General features: G+C 45.8%; 1 protein-coding gene across 1 annotated transcript; it reads left to right on the top strand.

Annotated features, from left to right (window-relative positions):
• On the top strand, positions 1-1,624 carry Pold4 (DNA polymerase delta 4, accessory subunit). Its single transcript, XM_040750189.1, has 4 exons — positions 1-304; positions 557-646; positions 818-929; positions 1,260-1,624. Exons 1-4 carry the CDS (start codon positions 208-210, stop codon positions 1,282-1,284), a joined length of 324 nt encoding a protein of 107 aa, XP_040606123.1. The 5' UTR covers positions 1-207; the 3' UTR covers positions 1,285-1,624.
• The last annotated feature ends 13,196 nt before the right edge of the window (positions 1,625-14,820 follow it).

The raw sequence follows: 14,820 nt of genomic DNA, 5'->3' as shown, positions 1-14,820 counted from the left end.
CGTGCTTGTGGGGGCGGAAGACAGGCGTCATTCTCTGGAACCTAGGGACTTCCTCTCTCTGCTTGTCTGGGTCAACTTGTCTGTCCATTGCTGGCCCATCTCTCTCTGGCCCTCTCTCTCACTCTCAGCAGCTGTCTCTCACAGGCCCGCTGCCCTGCCTTTTCTTTCCCGCTATTGCCTTCTGCTCCGCCTGCCTGGGTGGCCGCCATGGGCCGGAAGCGGTTCATCACTGACTCCTACCCCGTTGTGAAGAAGAGGGAGGGGCCCTCTGGGCACAGCAAGGGAGAGCTGGCACTAGAGCTAGGTCTCTGAAATGTGGGGGTGGCAGAAAGGAGTGTGTGTGTGTGTGTGTGTGTGTGTGTGTGTGTGTGTGTGTGTGTGTGTGTGTGTTGGCTGGTAGAGGAAGCTAGTAATGTCTCATACTTCCGATGAGCTGTCTGGCTGCAGGATGGCAAAGGCAAATGACTGGAGTTACAGCCAGGACACAGTGGCACAGCTGTACGTCTAGGGTAGGGCAAAGGCCGGGATGGGCCTGAGGAGCCGCATGTTCTTGCAGGGGAAGACGCCCAGTCCCTCAGCCAGGAGGAAGCAGAGCTGGAGCTGCTGAGGCAGTTTGACCTGGCCTGGCAGTACGGGCCTTGCACAGGTGAGAACCCCACCTCCAGCCCATCAGGCACATCTCTGAACCAGTTTGTCATCCATGTGTCGCAGGAATAATCCAAGTGCCTGCCTAACACTGTCTCCTGAGACTGGCATGTGTGGAGACCCCCAGCCTGGACTCTTCTGCCCACGTTGAGTCTTCTTTCTACCCTGGCAGGTATCACACGGATGCAGCGCTGGCATCGGGCAGAGCAGATGGGCTTGAAGCCCCCTCTAGAGGTACACCAGGTGCTGAAGACACACCCTGAAGACCCCCGCTTCCAGTTCAGGTCAGGACAGCTTTCAGGGGAACCAGGCCCTTCTCTAGGAGCTGTCACCCTCTGGTCTGCACAGGGAGGGGTTTCCCTGACTTGGAGAAATGGGCACAGACTTAAGGGTCCTCCCTGACAAGCAGGTGCCTGACTCGATAGACCCCTTTAATGACCCTTACCCTACGAGCTAATGGTGGGGCAGGAGTATATACAAGGCCCATGTGGCTGTCTGAGTACTGGGGTTTGTCAAGGCCACAGAAGTGCAGGCAGTAGTTAAGAGCTGCTGATGGCCCATCAAGGAATAGAGGTGACCCTGCTGTGCACTCCTCTCCCCCCTGTCTTCCACAGCCTCTGGCATCTCCACCCACTCTGAGGTTCCACCCAGGTTGTCCTTCCCTTGACACCTCCTAGCCACCAAGAACTTGAGGACAGAGTTCATGGCCAGTAGATGCCAGTCTGCTCAGACCAGCTCTGGAGAACAGCAGCTGACTGCGGAGGTCATCCTGATTCAGCCGCTTACCTGTCCAAGCAACAGGGCCCTGCTGCTTCTGAGACCACACCTCCAGGGCCTAATCATGGCCACCGAATGTTTGCTATACCCTATCTGACCTGTGGTGTGGTCAGTCCAGCACAACCTGGCTCAAAGCCAGATGTCAGCAGATGAGAATCAAGGAGTTCTCTAACGCTTACAATAAAGTACATTAAGCCTGAAATCCTGACCTTTGGTCCTAAGCTTAATATGACTCTGCTCGAGCTGGCAGTTCCCAAAAGGTAAGTAGGCAGGAGAGCCAGCTATAGGCTTTTGTGTTGTCTGCTCCGTTCCGTCCCCCCCCCCCCCGCCCCAAGTTTCTCTGTGTAGCTCTGTCTGTCCTGGAACTCTCTCTGTAGACCAGGCTAGCCTTGAATTCAGAGACCTGCTTGTCCCTGCCTCCTGAGTGCTAGGATTAAAAGCCTGTGTCACTACATCACCAGGCCTCCCTACCTGTCTTTCTAAGGCAGTCTTCTCATGAGCTGAGCAGCCTCTCTGTCCCCCTGTGGTACTTAGAAAAGCACTCTGAGTCTCCTTCCCTGACCAGCCAGCAAAAAGCCTGCCTGATGTACCCAGCTTATAAGCAACTATTAAGTTCTGGCACCATAGGCCTCCGTGAGTGTTACTACCACTGAAATACAGCAAAACAAGCATGGAAATCAGTTATGTCATGTGGTGTTCAGCATTAAGTAAAATTAGGGTGAGAGGTCTGTAGGAGGTCAGAGAATGCCAAGGTGATGTTTGGAGGATTTGAGCAGGAAAGACCCTATAGTGAGCCGGGCGTTGGTGTCGCACGCCTTTAATCCCAGCACTCGGGAGGCAGAGGCAGGCGGATCTCTGTGAGTTCGAGGCCATCCTGGTCTACAAAGAGAGTTCCAGGAAAGCCTCCAAAACAATACAGAGAAACCCTGCCTCGAAAAGCCAAAAAAAAAGACCCTATAGTGAGGTAGTGTTGAGAAGAGATGAGGGAAGTAAGGGGGAGAGAGGCTTGTACCTATGTAAATGTTTCAGACAGAAGAAATGACAAGAAGAACAGCTCTTTAGCAGGAACATTTCCAGCCTCTTCACACAAGAACGTGAAGGTCAGAACACAGGGGACAAGGGGGAAGACAGCAGGGAATGGGGCCAGACAGGTAGCAGACCAGTCCCATTGGGCAATGTAGACTATGATAAGAAATCTGGATTTTACAGTGAGTGGGAGGAGATACTGGATAGCTTTAAGAAATGACATCATTGAACTTATGCTTTGAAAATATGACTGCAGCTGGGTGGCAGCAGACAGGTGGTGACACTGCTGTCAGCAGGCTAAGGAAGCCTGTCTGAAAAGAGGTGACAGTGATGCCATTTGGGGCAGGGTGGGGGAGATGGAGCTGGTAAGAGGTGGCCACATATTTTTTTGGTTTTTGGTTTTTTTTTTTTTTTTTTTTTGGTTTTACGAGACAGGGTTTCTCTGTATTGTGTTGGAGGCTATCAGTCCAGCCTGGCCTCGAACTCACAGAGATCCGCCTGCCTCTGCTTCCCAAGTGCTGGGATTAAAGGCATGCGCCACCACCGCCCGGCAGAGGTGGCCACATATTTTGAGGGGACAACTGACCACTAGGGGCTGCTGATCTTGACAGGGATTTAAGGGCTGGAGCCAAGGATAAATCCACAGGTTTTGGCTTGAGTGACTGGAAGATCCGATATCCTATAGTAGACAGGGAAGATTGATAGGACTGTGGGAAAAGGAGAGTAGAGCGGGAACCAAGAGTCTTAGACATTTTGGCTTTGGAGGGAGACTGTGGGAGGAACCTGGGGTCTTGCCTATAATAGGCAAGTGCTCTATGATTAAGCTACACCCCCAGTCAATATGTTACATTTGAAGTGTTTGCAACACATCCCAGTGAAGATGGGGTGTAGGCAGAGGATCTGGAAGTCTAGAGAGATCTAGATTTGAGATATAACTTTGGGGAACTTTCAAATGGCATTTAAGGTCACAAGGAATGAACTGGACACGTGGTGCTCACGTGCAATCCTAATACTCTAGAACCCATTCAGGACTGACATTTCAAAGCCAGTCTAGCAACACAGGAAGACCTTCCTCCAAACAATTCCCAGCACTTGGAAGACAGAGGCCAGCCTGGCTTATGTAGAGAGTAACAAGACAGTTAGGGCTACGGAGACAGACCCTAAAAAGTCTTCTTAAAAATCCACCAATCAATCAGTATATCACTATATTAAGAGTATAGAGAGCTGGGTGATGATAGTACACACCTTTAAGCCATCCTGGAGAACCGGAAACAGGAGCTTCTCAGTTTCAGTTTGTTTTTAAAGGGAGGAAAGATTTATTTTGGCTCATGGCTAAAATCACTATTGTGCTAGGAAAGGGATAGTGGCAGAAGTGGTTCTGGCTCTACCAATGAAGTATAAAGAAGAAAAATCTGGAGTACTTCACAGATTCCACGCCATCCCATCATTCCAGTTTAAGTGTGTGTATGTGCTGCCGAAGTGAGCACATGCCAGTGCTTGGAGGAACACTTTACTGTAGGGAGTGGAGACTGGAGTGGGATCTAGAAAGGGTATGAGATCAAAGAAACAGTGTGTTTTGGTCCTTTGTTTGAGATGGAGTAGCAGAGCAGCTTAGTTACCCAGTGTACACAATCAAGCGTGGTGCTGCAGGATAGGATGTGATGCAGCTGTGTGAGTGAGGCCATTGTTAAGGTGGGGGAAGTCTGGAAACTCTAGGTAAATATACTGTGAACATGCAGGAGTGGCTATAGGGAAGAGATGCTGTGAGGAATGGGGATACTGGAGGACCAGATGATGCTCACTGAGAACTGGGCACTTCGGGGCAGAGTGGCAGGTTTGCTAAGTGCTTATCCTGACACCTGCTGTTCTGAATACTGCATTATGTTATCAGTTGAGACCTGAGGACAATCTCACTAGATGAATATTGTCTATGCTTTACAGATAAAGAAACTGAGGCGGAGAGGGAAAATGTTCTGCAGTCAGCAAACAGCAAAGCCAGTCTTCACAGCTGCCCCACCAGGCTAGCCAAACACCTGCACTCCAGATGTTTAGGATGGACTTGATGAGATAAGGCCTACATATGGGGGCAATTAAAAACAAACAAACAAACAAAAAACTCATGTAATACAAGTACTGCCCCCAGGCAACCTAGGAGTCCAAAGCCACAGAGGTTCTCAGGAAGCAGAGAGCATCTGGGGTAGGGGAATACAGCAACTGTCCTGCAGAAGCCTCTAGTGTACATGCCTCCCCCTGCTGCACTGGAGCTATCCTGCTTACCCTCATATGTCCCCAGCCTTTGGGCTCACAGTTTCCCTGCTTCTTAACCCTTTCACTGCAGAATGGATGAGGAGGCTCTGAGCATTTCAGTAGTTTTGTGATTTGTCTTTTTTGGGGGTTGTTGTGAGACAGGGTTTCTCTGTGTAGCTCTGGAGCCTGTCCAGCCAAGTTTTGTCTTCTTTAAATCTGCCAATTTTTAAGCCAGGTGTGGTGTACACACCTTTAATCCCAGCACCCAGGAGGCACAGACAGGTGGATCTCTGTGAGTTTGAGGCCAGTCTCGTCTATAGAGGGAGTTACAAGACAGCAAAGGCTAAACAGAGAAAACCTGTCTCGAAAAACCAAAAATAAATAAATAAAATCTGTCAATTTTATATTTGACTCCAGATCCAGTGATATGTCTGAAGTATCTGTTTTAACATAAAAATAAATGAAAACCCTTCAGGAAGATGTGTTTGTGTGGCCTAAGGCTGGCTTCCTAAGCCTCTGACATCTGCATAGCCTCTGACATCTCAGCAGCACCACATAACAGTAGATAAGTCCTCACCTGGAGGAAACGGGAGTCATCCAGTCCTTGAAGGGTGAGCTAGAGCCAGCAGGCAGAAAACAGCATTCTGGGCTGAGCTAAGAAAAGGAGGTGCTGGGGGTGTTCAGTGGCTTTGGTGAACTTGACTCAGTGTACAGTCATCTGAGATGCAGGAACCTCAGCTGAGAGACGTTCCCATCAGACTGGCCTGTAGGCGATTCTGCAGGGACATTTTCTTGATTCATGATTGATGGAGAAGAGCCCAGCCCATGATAGGTGATGCCATCCCTGGACAAGTGGTCCTGAGGTGTAGGAGAAAGCAAACTGAGCCAGCCAGGAGGATCAAAACAGTAAGCAGCATTCTCCATGGCTTCTGCTTGAGTTCCTGCCTCCAGGCTCCTGCCTTGCTTGAGTTCCCACCCTGGCTTTCTTCAGTGGTAGACTATTACCTGAAGTATAAGACGAAACGAACTTTCCTCCTCTGGTTACTTTTGGTCATGGTTGTTATCACAGCAGTAGAAACCAAACTAAGACGGGGCAGGTATGGTCAGAAGTGATGTACAGAGGTGTGCCATGTGTAGCACACTCTTGGTGAGTGGCAGTACAATCAAAAGCTGGCATCTGGGGGACTGGAGAGATGACTAAGCAGGTTAAGAATACTTGTTGCTCTTGCAGAAGAGCTGGCTTTGATTCCTAGCACCCACATGGTAGCTCACAACTACTTATAACCCTAGTTCCAGGGGTTCTGACACCCTCTTCTGGTCTCTGCTGGCACCAGGCACACAGGTAGTATACATGCATACACACAAGCATAACATAAAACAAAACAAACAAAAGCCACTAGCAGATGTGCTTGTGCTCATGTGTTCAGCACTGGTCTGAGCTGCTCAACACACAACTAGAACACTTCTTATACAGTTATTTTGAAGAGGATGCTCAGGCACAGAGAGGTGAAATAGTTGCTCTGGGCAACACAGCATAAGAGATTTGATCCCAGAGTCCAGCTCCAAGCCTGTACCCTTTGTCATGTGGGATAAAGCCAATGAGGCAGGCTTGGGCCAAGAAAGGGCTCTTGATCGGGACAGTATCTAATGAGAGTGCCTAAAGGTTTCTGAATAGAAGAGACAAGATCAGAGAGCCATCCTAAAAAGTCTGTCTGGCCAGGTATGAAAGAATGAAAGAAAGATTGTCATCCAGCATGGTGGCACACACATTTAATCCCAGCTTTCAGGAACAGAGGTAGGCAGATCTCTGAGTGTGAGGCTGGCCAGATCTATATAGCAAGCCACAGGACAGCCGGTGCTACATAGAGAAACCCTGTCTCAAAAACAAACACAAACAAACAAGAGCGAGAGAAAGACCAAGTAGGAAGCTACTGAATATTCAAGACGTGGAGTACTAAAATCTTGGATTAACGGGGACAGTGTGAGGGACAAAGACTGTTGTGAAGGAAGCTGGCAAAGACTAGTATTTGGGAATGGAAGAACAGGGGGAGGTGCCAGGGTCTGAGTTTGGGTGGTTGACACTGATGCCGTGAGCAGAAAAGTAGAGAAGGGAGGGAGACAGGCTCGATTTTACACATGGCTACTCTGACTGATGATATGTATCCTGATGGAAATTTTGGTAGGCAATGTAAACAGAATTCAAGTTCAGAAGAGAGGTTGGGGAGGGGATGACATCCAGAGGCAGAGGAGTCATGTGCACACACATGGGACCACTGACCCCAAGAATTGGGTAAATCTGTTGAGAATAAAGAGACAGGAAAACATGCAAAAACAGCACTTAAAGGAAAATTATCTTTAGAAGAAGTTGAATGAAGATCCAGCCAACCAGAGGGGAAAGTCTGAGAATGGCAGAAAGACCAGTGAGGTGCAATGTCACCAAGGCTGACAAGGCAGTCAGCTGCAGAGCTATCTGGACAGTTGTTAGGAAGAACATTCAGAGATGAATCCCAGACTCTATCTTCACATTTCCCCTTCCTCTCTTCTTGTTTTGTGCTTCTATTTGGGCTTTCTCGATGTCATGGCAATGATGAAGACCACACTAACCCTCAGGGACCACACTGACTCATTCTCACTGATTCAGGTGTGGCAGCATTCATCCACCCTCAGACCAAGTTGCCAGCCAGGGCAAGCCTGATGGAAGGGCCTACAGAGGCTACATGAGCAGTAGACAGATGAGCCCAATGTGTGGTTCAAGTGATTTAGACTATGCGCTAGGTCCTAGGTCCTTCTTGGTCCCAAGTTTGGCTCTTTGTAATGTGAAGGAAAAGGCCTCTGGTTCTCACTCTGAGGCTGCCCCTGCCTGACACCACACTACAAGGTGCTGAGGCTTCCACTCTTGCTGACTCCAGCCCTTCCTGCACCCTGTTTTTCTCTCTGTGAAGCCTTGCGTAAAATGAGCTAAAAATCCCTCCCTTCTCCCTGTGGTGGCCTGTTTGTATTTGTTACGGCATGTCACTTAGGACAGCAATCCATGCATTGTCCTCACTGCTACAGGGGATTTGATCTTTGCCCACCTACAGCAGGGTCAGTTCTACAGCGGACAACATTCCCCCTTCATGTCCACATCTGGTTTTGGTCTACTTGTCCCATCAAGCCTGTGAAATAATTTACAATGTGAAGGCTGCTCCTAAGCTTCAGTGAAACCTAGGCTCTACCTAAATCACTCCTCTGTCAAGTTCAGAAGCAGGCGCTTTCCTGTTTCCAAGCCTTGGCCTCCAGTGGCCAGCCGATTCAGGACAGCCTATTCAGGTCCACTGAGATACAGAGTAGAGAAAATCATCATGTCCCCCTAGGTCACCAGCCAGGACCCTATCATTATAACCCTCACTCCTAAAGTGCAAATTCATCCAACCCCAAGGATATTTGTTTGACATCTTTCACTGAAATCATAAATGCAGCTATCCCTTTCAGTCTCTGTCTGGAAACCAACTCTGCAGGTCCACTCATATGTATAAAATAACAGGTCTAAGCTATTGACCGTAACACCTGTGAGAGCAGAACATAAACAGCATAAAATCCAGTGGGGCCTAGTGGAGTTAAATACCTGATGAACATAAAACTGCAGAAGTCCATAGAGTTCCTCATGTACTGGCTTATTTGACTTAATTCTAAGACATAGAGAAGTAAGGAAAAGATGTGCAGAAAAGTATGCATTTGAGCAAAATATGTGTATATAAGGCTGATTGTGTGTCTCAGTAGTAAATATATGTTTAGTATACATAAGATCCTGGGTGTGATGCCAGCAACACACACACACACACACACACACACATACACACACACACATACACACACGCGCACACACACACACGCGCGCGCACACACACACGCACACACGCACAGTTTGGTTTATGTTTATGCATACAGTGTTTCTAAAGGCAACCCAGAAATTTATGCCGTTAGGGTTGACAAGATGGCACAGTGGTAAGGCATTTACCACCAAACCTGATAATCTGAGTTTGATCCTCATGACACACACAATGGAAGGAGATAACTCTCACAAATTGTCCCCTGACCTCCACATGTGTACCCACTATCACTAAAAACAAATATAATTAAAAAAAAGAAATTTGTACTATTAGCTGCCTCTGACAGGAAGGTAATTTGTGCCTTAGAAATCAGTAATAAATTTGGGTATGGTGTGCATGCCTTTAATCTCAGCAATTAGTTACCTTGCTTTTTGTTTGTTTTTGGTCTTTTATTATTTTGTCTTTTTTTGTCATTCCCTCCCCATCCATCAATAAGAAGGCATAGGCATGTGGATCAAAGTTCAAAGCCTGCCTGATCTACTCAGTGAGTTTAGGCCAGCTATGGCTAGAATATGAGGCCCTGTCTCAAAAAAGGTAGAAAAAAAAATTCATTTGAGTAGTTACTTTTGAATTATTTAATTAAATTACCTATCCAATCAGTTAAAAAAAAAAACCTTCTTACCAGGTTTATGCCTATGTGTTTAAAAAGTATTTAAAATACTAGAAGCCGGGCGGTGGTGGCGAACACCTTTAATCCCTGCACTCTGGAGGCAGAGGCAGGCGGAACTCTGTAAGTTCGAGACCAGCCTGGACTACCAAGGGAGTTCCAGGACAGCCTCCAAAGCCACAGAGAAACCCTGTCTCGAAAAAACAAAACAAAACAAAAAATACTATAAATCCCCAGGTGTGATGAAACATAACTATAATCCCAGAATTTGAGAGGTGGAAGCAGGAGGATCAGGAGTTCAAGGCCAGCCTCAACGACACAGTAAGCTCAAGATCAGCATGGGTTCTTTGAGACTTAGTTACAGAACATTTTCGATGATGATGATGGAGGAGGAGGAGGAAACAATATCATGGTGTAAAAGGCCACTGTGCCATGCCCTACAACATTTCTGTGACTATGCCTGGACTCATGATGCTGTCCTCTGTTACATTTGCTTCGAGAGAAAGGATTCCTACCTAGTTCTGAGGTAGGGATCCTTTCAAAACACTCTTCCTAGCAAGCTCACTTTTACTTTTACCTGGCTGTGCCCCAAAACTGGCATAAGGGGCAACAGATTTAGCAGAAGTTCAAATGTGATGACTCTAGCATGAACACAAGCACTTTCGGTTAGTTGGTTAACAAGCACATATAGGACACCTGCTGGTGTGGGTAGCGTGTGGGAGGAAGAGTCCTGTCCCTCCCCCCACTAATATATGCTCAGCCTCACTCTAGTAACCTCAGACAGCATCCTCTGCCAGCCAGGTGAAACGGAAACAGGTAGACGCTCAAAATAACCTGGCTCTGGGAGGGAGGGTCTGAAGCGGGCACGATAATAGGTCAATCATCAACTCCACAATCCCAGAATCAACAAACAAATCAATGTGTGCACAAGCTTATTCATTGTAGCATTATGTGAACTGAAGAATAGCGAAAGCAATCCCTGCCCTGTCTACAGGGGCCTGGTTAACTAGTCTGCCCAATGTGGCAGCATCATAGCTAGAGGAGTGAGGGATATTTCCTGGCTGATGTGCAATGATTGATTTCAAGATAAATTGTGAAATACGTAGTAAACTCCCTTAGGAAAGAAAGAGAGGTAAACTATGTATTGATCTAAAAAAATCCTGTAAGTGTAAACAGAAATGGGGTAGGTAGAATGGAAGGAGGATGCAAAACCAAGCTTCTCTAAGAGTATTTTATACAGTTTGGCTTTGACCATATAAAGATGTTACATGAAGAGACTTCTAGGACCTAAGTTTAAAAACAAACAAAATGAAAAAAGATACACAGATGTTGGGAAACATGTTGTGAAAAAAAATGGAGAAAAATTATGGAATGGGAAGGTAAGAGAAAAGTCTTCCAGGGTGGAGTTTGGAATTGGCGATACTAATGTACATTTGAAAAAGTCATCTTTACTGAGGTATAATTTATCTGTAACAACAATGAAGTTTTTTTGTTTGGTTGGTTTTTTTTTTTTTTGGCAGTGTTGAGATCAAGTCTAGGGTCTTGAGCAAACTAGGCAAATGGATTTTAAGTGCACATCTCTGATAAACATACACACTAGAGTAACCACCAATCTCACGATGATTTAGAACATTCCATTAGCCCAGAAAGCTTCATACTTTTCTTTGTATGTAACTCTTTCCCCTCATGCCATGAAATTTGGTTTCTATAGCCAGAGACATATCTTGTCTTTCCTAGAACTTCTCCTGAACTTGTTTACGTCACTTTACGGTATCCGTGAGAGGGCTAGTGAGATGGCTGAGCAGATAAAGGTGCAAACCTGGCCACCGGAATTTGATTCCTGGACACACATAGGTGAGAACTGACTTCACAAAGTTGTCCTCTGACCTACACATCATGCCCCCTCCCAACAGCACTATTCTAACGATTTAAAAAATAGTAATCTCGGGGGAGGGCACAGGAGGAGGGGAGGGAAAGGGAGAGGGACCTCGTACTGACTTGTGAAGCAACCTTGTTTCTTATCTAAATTTAAAATGGAAAATAAAAAAAATATTAATATAATAAAAAAAAATATTCACTCATCCCAAAAAAAAAAAAAAAAAAATGGCATAATACTATTTCACTCATATTTTATGACAGCTTTCTCCATGATTTTCCTCATGACAAGCAATTGTAACTGGTCTTAATAGCCATTTGTTTTAGATAATGCCCATTTTGTCTCTGATTAAAAAATTTGATTACACACAAAAAAAAAAAAATAGTAATCTCCATGAGATTCAGCCACACTGTTGTGTATCAGGGGTTTCATTTATTGTGTGTGGGGTGAGGGGCAGTGAGAACAGAGAAAAGAATTACAGGTAAAGGGAGATAGGGTGTCAGCCACTAGAGGAAGCCTGTGAGAACTAAATTATAATGAAGTGGAGGAAGCAGAGAGGAAAAAGAGAGAAAAGGAAAGGTTAAGGCCACACTTCCCCTTCCTGATGGCAGCCCGGGAGCAGATATGAGTCTCCGGAGTGAGATCAGAAGATAGAAAGGTTTGTGTTTCACAAACCAGTTACCCAGAGGATGAGTGGGGCCTTTGTTCTGCAGGCCCTAGTTAGGAAGGAAGAATACTTGATGACTGTCCCCATGGTCACAGGTCATAGGCCTGGGGGAGAGGCAGGTCACAAATGAGTCAAGCTGAACTCATTTATTTTTATGGCTGAGTAATATTCCATCACTTGAATAAGCCCAAATGAATTAGCCATTTATCAGCTGATGGACATTTTCAATTATTTCTAGTTTCGGACCCCGATGAATAAAGCTGTTATTAACAGTAATGTACAAGTCTTTGTGTCCATTTTCTATTTCTCTTGGGTAATGCCAAAAAGTCAGATTACTGGGTTGTATATCATATTGGTATTATATTTATTTATTTATTTATTTTTGTTTTTCAAGACAGGGTTTCTCTGTATTGTTTTGGAGCCTGTCCTGAAACTCGCTCTGTAGACCAGGCTGGCCTCCAACTCACAGAGATCCGCCTGCCTCTGCCTCCAGAGTGCAGGGATTAAAGGTGTGCACCACCAACGCCCGGCGGGTATTTTATTTATTTATTTTTTAGTTTTGGTTGTGAGCCTAGCCTTTAATGGCTAAGCCATCTCTCCAGCCCTATTTATTTATTTTTAAAGATTTATTTATTATATATGCATATATGCATGCATGCCAGAAGAGGGCACCAGATCTCATTATAGATGGTTGTGAGCCATCATGTGGTTGCTGGGAATTGAACTCAGGACCTAGACGAGCAGTCAGTGCCCTTAACCACTAAGCCATCTCTCCAGCCCCCTATTTATTTATTTTTAAAGATTTATTTTGTTTCAGGTGTATGAATGCTTTGCCTGTATGTGCACTATGTGCATATCTGGTGCCAATGGAAGCCAGACTAGGGCATCAGATTCCTAGGGCATCACAGAGGGTGTGAGCTGCATTCTGGGTACAGGTTCTCCAGAAGAGCAGCCAGTGCTCCTAACCACTGAGCCATCTCTCCAGCCTATGTATATTTAATTTTAGAGTAAATAGTAAATTCATCTCCCAAAATGAGTCTACCATTTTATATTTCCATCAGTATATAGGATAGTTTTAGAGGTGTAACTCAATGGTTCTTAGCATGCTTGCCTGGCATGTGTGAAGTCCTGTGCTCCATCCTCACTATTGAAGAGTGGGTGTGGTTTAGAAGCCTTATATCCTCACCAACATTTCATGGTGCCAGCCTTTTAAGTTTCAATCATTCCTTCAAAATATGTTGTTGGGCAGTGGTGGTTCACACCTTTAATCCCAGCACTCGGGAGGCAGAGACAGGCGGATCTCTGCGAGTTCCAGGACAGCCTGGTCTACAGAGCCAGTTCCAGGACAGCCAGGGCTGTTACACAGAGAAACCCTATCTCGAAAAAACAAACAAACAAAAACAAAACAAAACAAACAACAACAACAACAAAAAACCCAGATGGCTCCATAGCTGAGTTTACTGTTCTGTCAGAGGGCAGACATGATGTGTATATGTACAGCCAGAGGGCAGACATGACGTGTGTGCACGCGCAGGTGTGCAGTCAGAGGGCAGACATGACGTGTGTGTATGCAGTCAGAGAGCAGACATGACATGTGTGTGTGTGTGTGTGTGTGTGTGTGTGTGTGCAGGTGTGCAGTCAGAAGGCAGACATGATGTGTGTGTGTGTGTGTGTCTGTGTGTGTGTGTGTGTGTGTGTGTGTGTGTGCCGGTGGGCAGTCAGAAAACTTTATGAAGTCGAATCTGGGGATTGAACTTAAGTAGCCATACTTGGCAGCAAGGGCCTTTTCCCTCTGAGCCATCTCACCAGTTCTAAAGTGCTTTTTATACCTTTGGGAATATTTGCTCACCCCAAAAGAGCAAATATTTTCTCCTCTGTCTTTTTTCTAGATATTTTATTGTTTGGCATTCACATTTAGATCTAATACTAATTTCAGGTTAATTTTCAAGCCTTTTTTTTTTTTTTTTTTTTTTTTTTTTGGTTTTACGAGACAGGGTTTCTCTGTATTGTTTTGGAGGCTGTCGGTCCAGCCCGGCCTCAAACTCACAGAGATCCGCCTGCCTCTGCCTCCCGAGTGCTGGGATTAAAGGCGTGCACCACTACCGTCCAGCTCAAGCTTTTATTTCTTTTTTGTTTGTTTGTTTGTTTTTCGAGACAGGGTTTCTCTGTAGCTTTGGAGGCTGTCCCGGAACTCACTCTGTAGACCAGGCTGGCCTTAAACTCAGAGAGCCTCCTGACTCTGCCTCCTTAGTACTGGGATTAAAGGCATGTGCCACCACATCCAGCTAGTTTTAATTTTCTTAGCAACTTTTGATTTATTATGTGTTTACATGTGTGTGTATATATGATGTGTTTATACATGTGTGCACATACATGTGGAGGCGGGAGGACCACCTCAGGTGTCACTCCTTGTTTTCTGAGACAAGGCTCCTACTGGCCCTGAACTTGGAGCCACCTGTCTCCGCCTCCCCAGATCCAGATAACAAGAATGTGGTTTTACCTAGGCTCTGGAGCTCCAGTTTAGGCCTGAATGCTTACAAGCTTACACTTTACTGACTGGGCTATGTCTCCAGCTCCTCTTTGGGTAATTAAAAAAAATCTTATTAACAGGTTCAGAGATTTTTTTCTTTTTTAAGATGTTATTTTTATTTTAATTATGTGTGTGGCTGGGGTATTGTATGTGCATGTGAGTGCAGGTGTCTGCAGAGGCTGCATCCCTCTGGTGCTGGAGTTACAGGTGGCTGTGAGCCACCCAAGAGGAGCATTGGGAACTGAACTTGGGGCCTATGGAAGAACAGTATATGCTCTTAACCAGAAGGCCATATTTTTAACATGATTACTTCATTCAACAACATTCCAATCACTCCATAGAGAAACTCTGCAACTACTGGCAGGAAGTTCCAAGTTCCCTTGGCAACAGCCAACATATTTTCAATCTCTATGGATCTGACTGTTCTGAACATTTCACACAGAAAAAAATCATGCAGGGCTTGAAAGAGAGCTAATCAGTTTAGAGCACCTGCTGCTCTTGCAGGGGACCTGGCTTCAATTCCCAGCACCCACAGGGCAGTTCATAACCACCTGTATCTCCAGTTTCAGGGGATCT

The sequence above is a fragment of the Mesocricetus auratus genome, unplaced genomic scaffold (assembly GCF_017639785.1).
Source record: "Mesocricetus auratus isolate SY011 unplaced genomic scaffold, BCM_Maur_2.0 Super-Scaffold_4256, whole genome shotgun sequence".
Classification (NCBI taxonomy): Eukaryota; Metazoa; Chordata; class Mammalia; order Rodentia; family Cricetidae; genus Mesocricetus; species Mesocricetus auratus.
The sequence above is the reverse complement of the archived record's forward strand: the minus strand, read 5'-3'. Positions and strand labels throughout refer to the sequence as shown.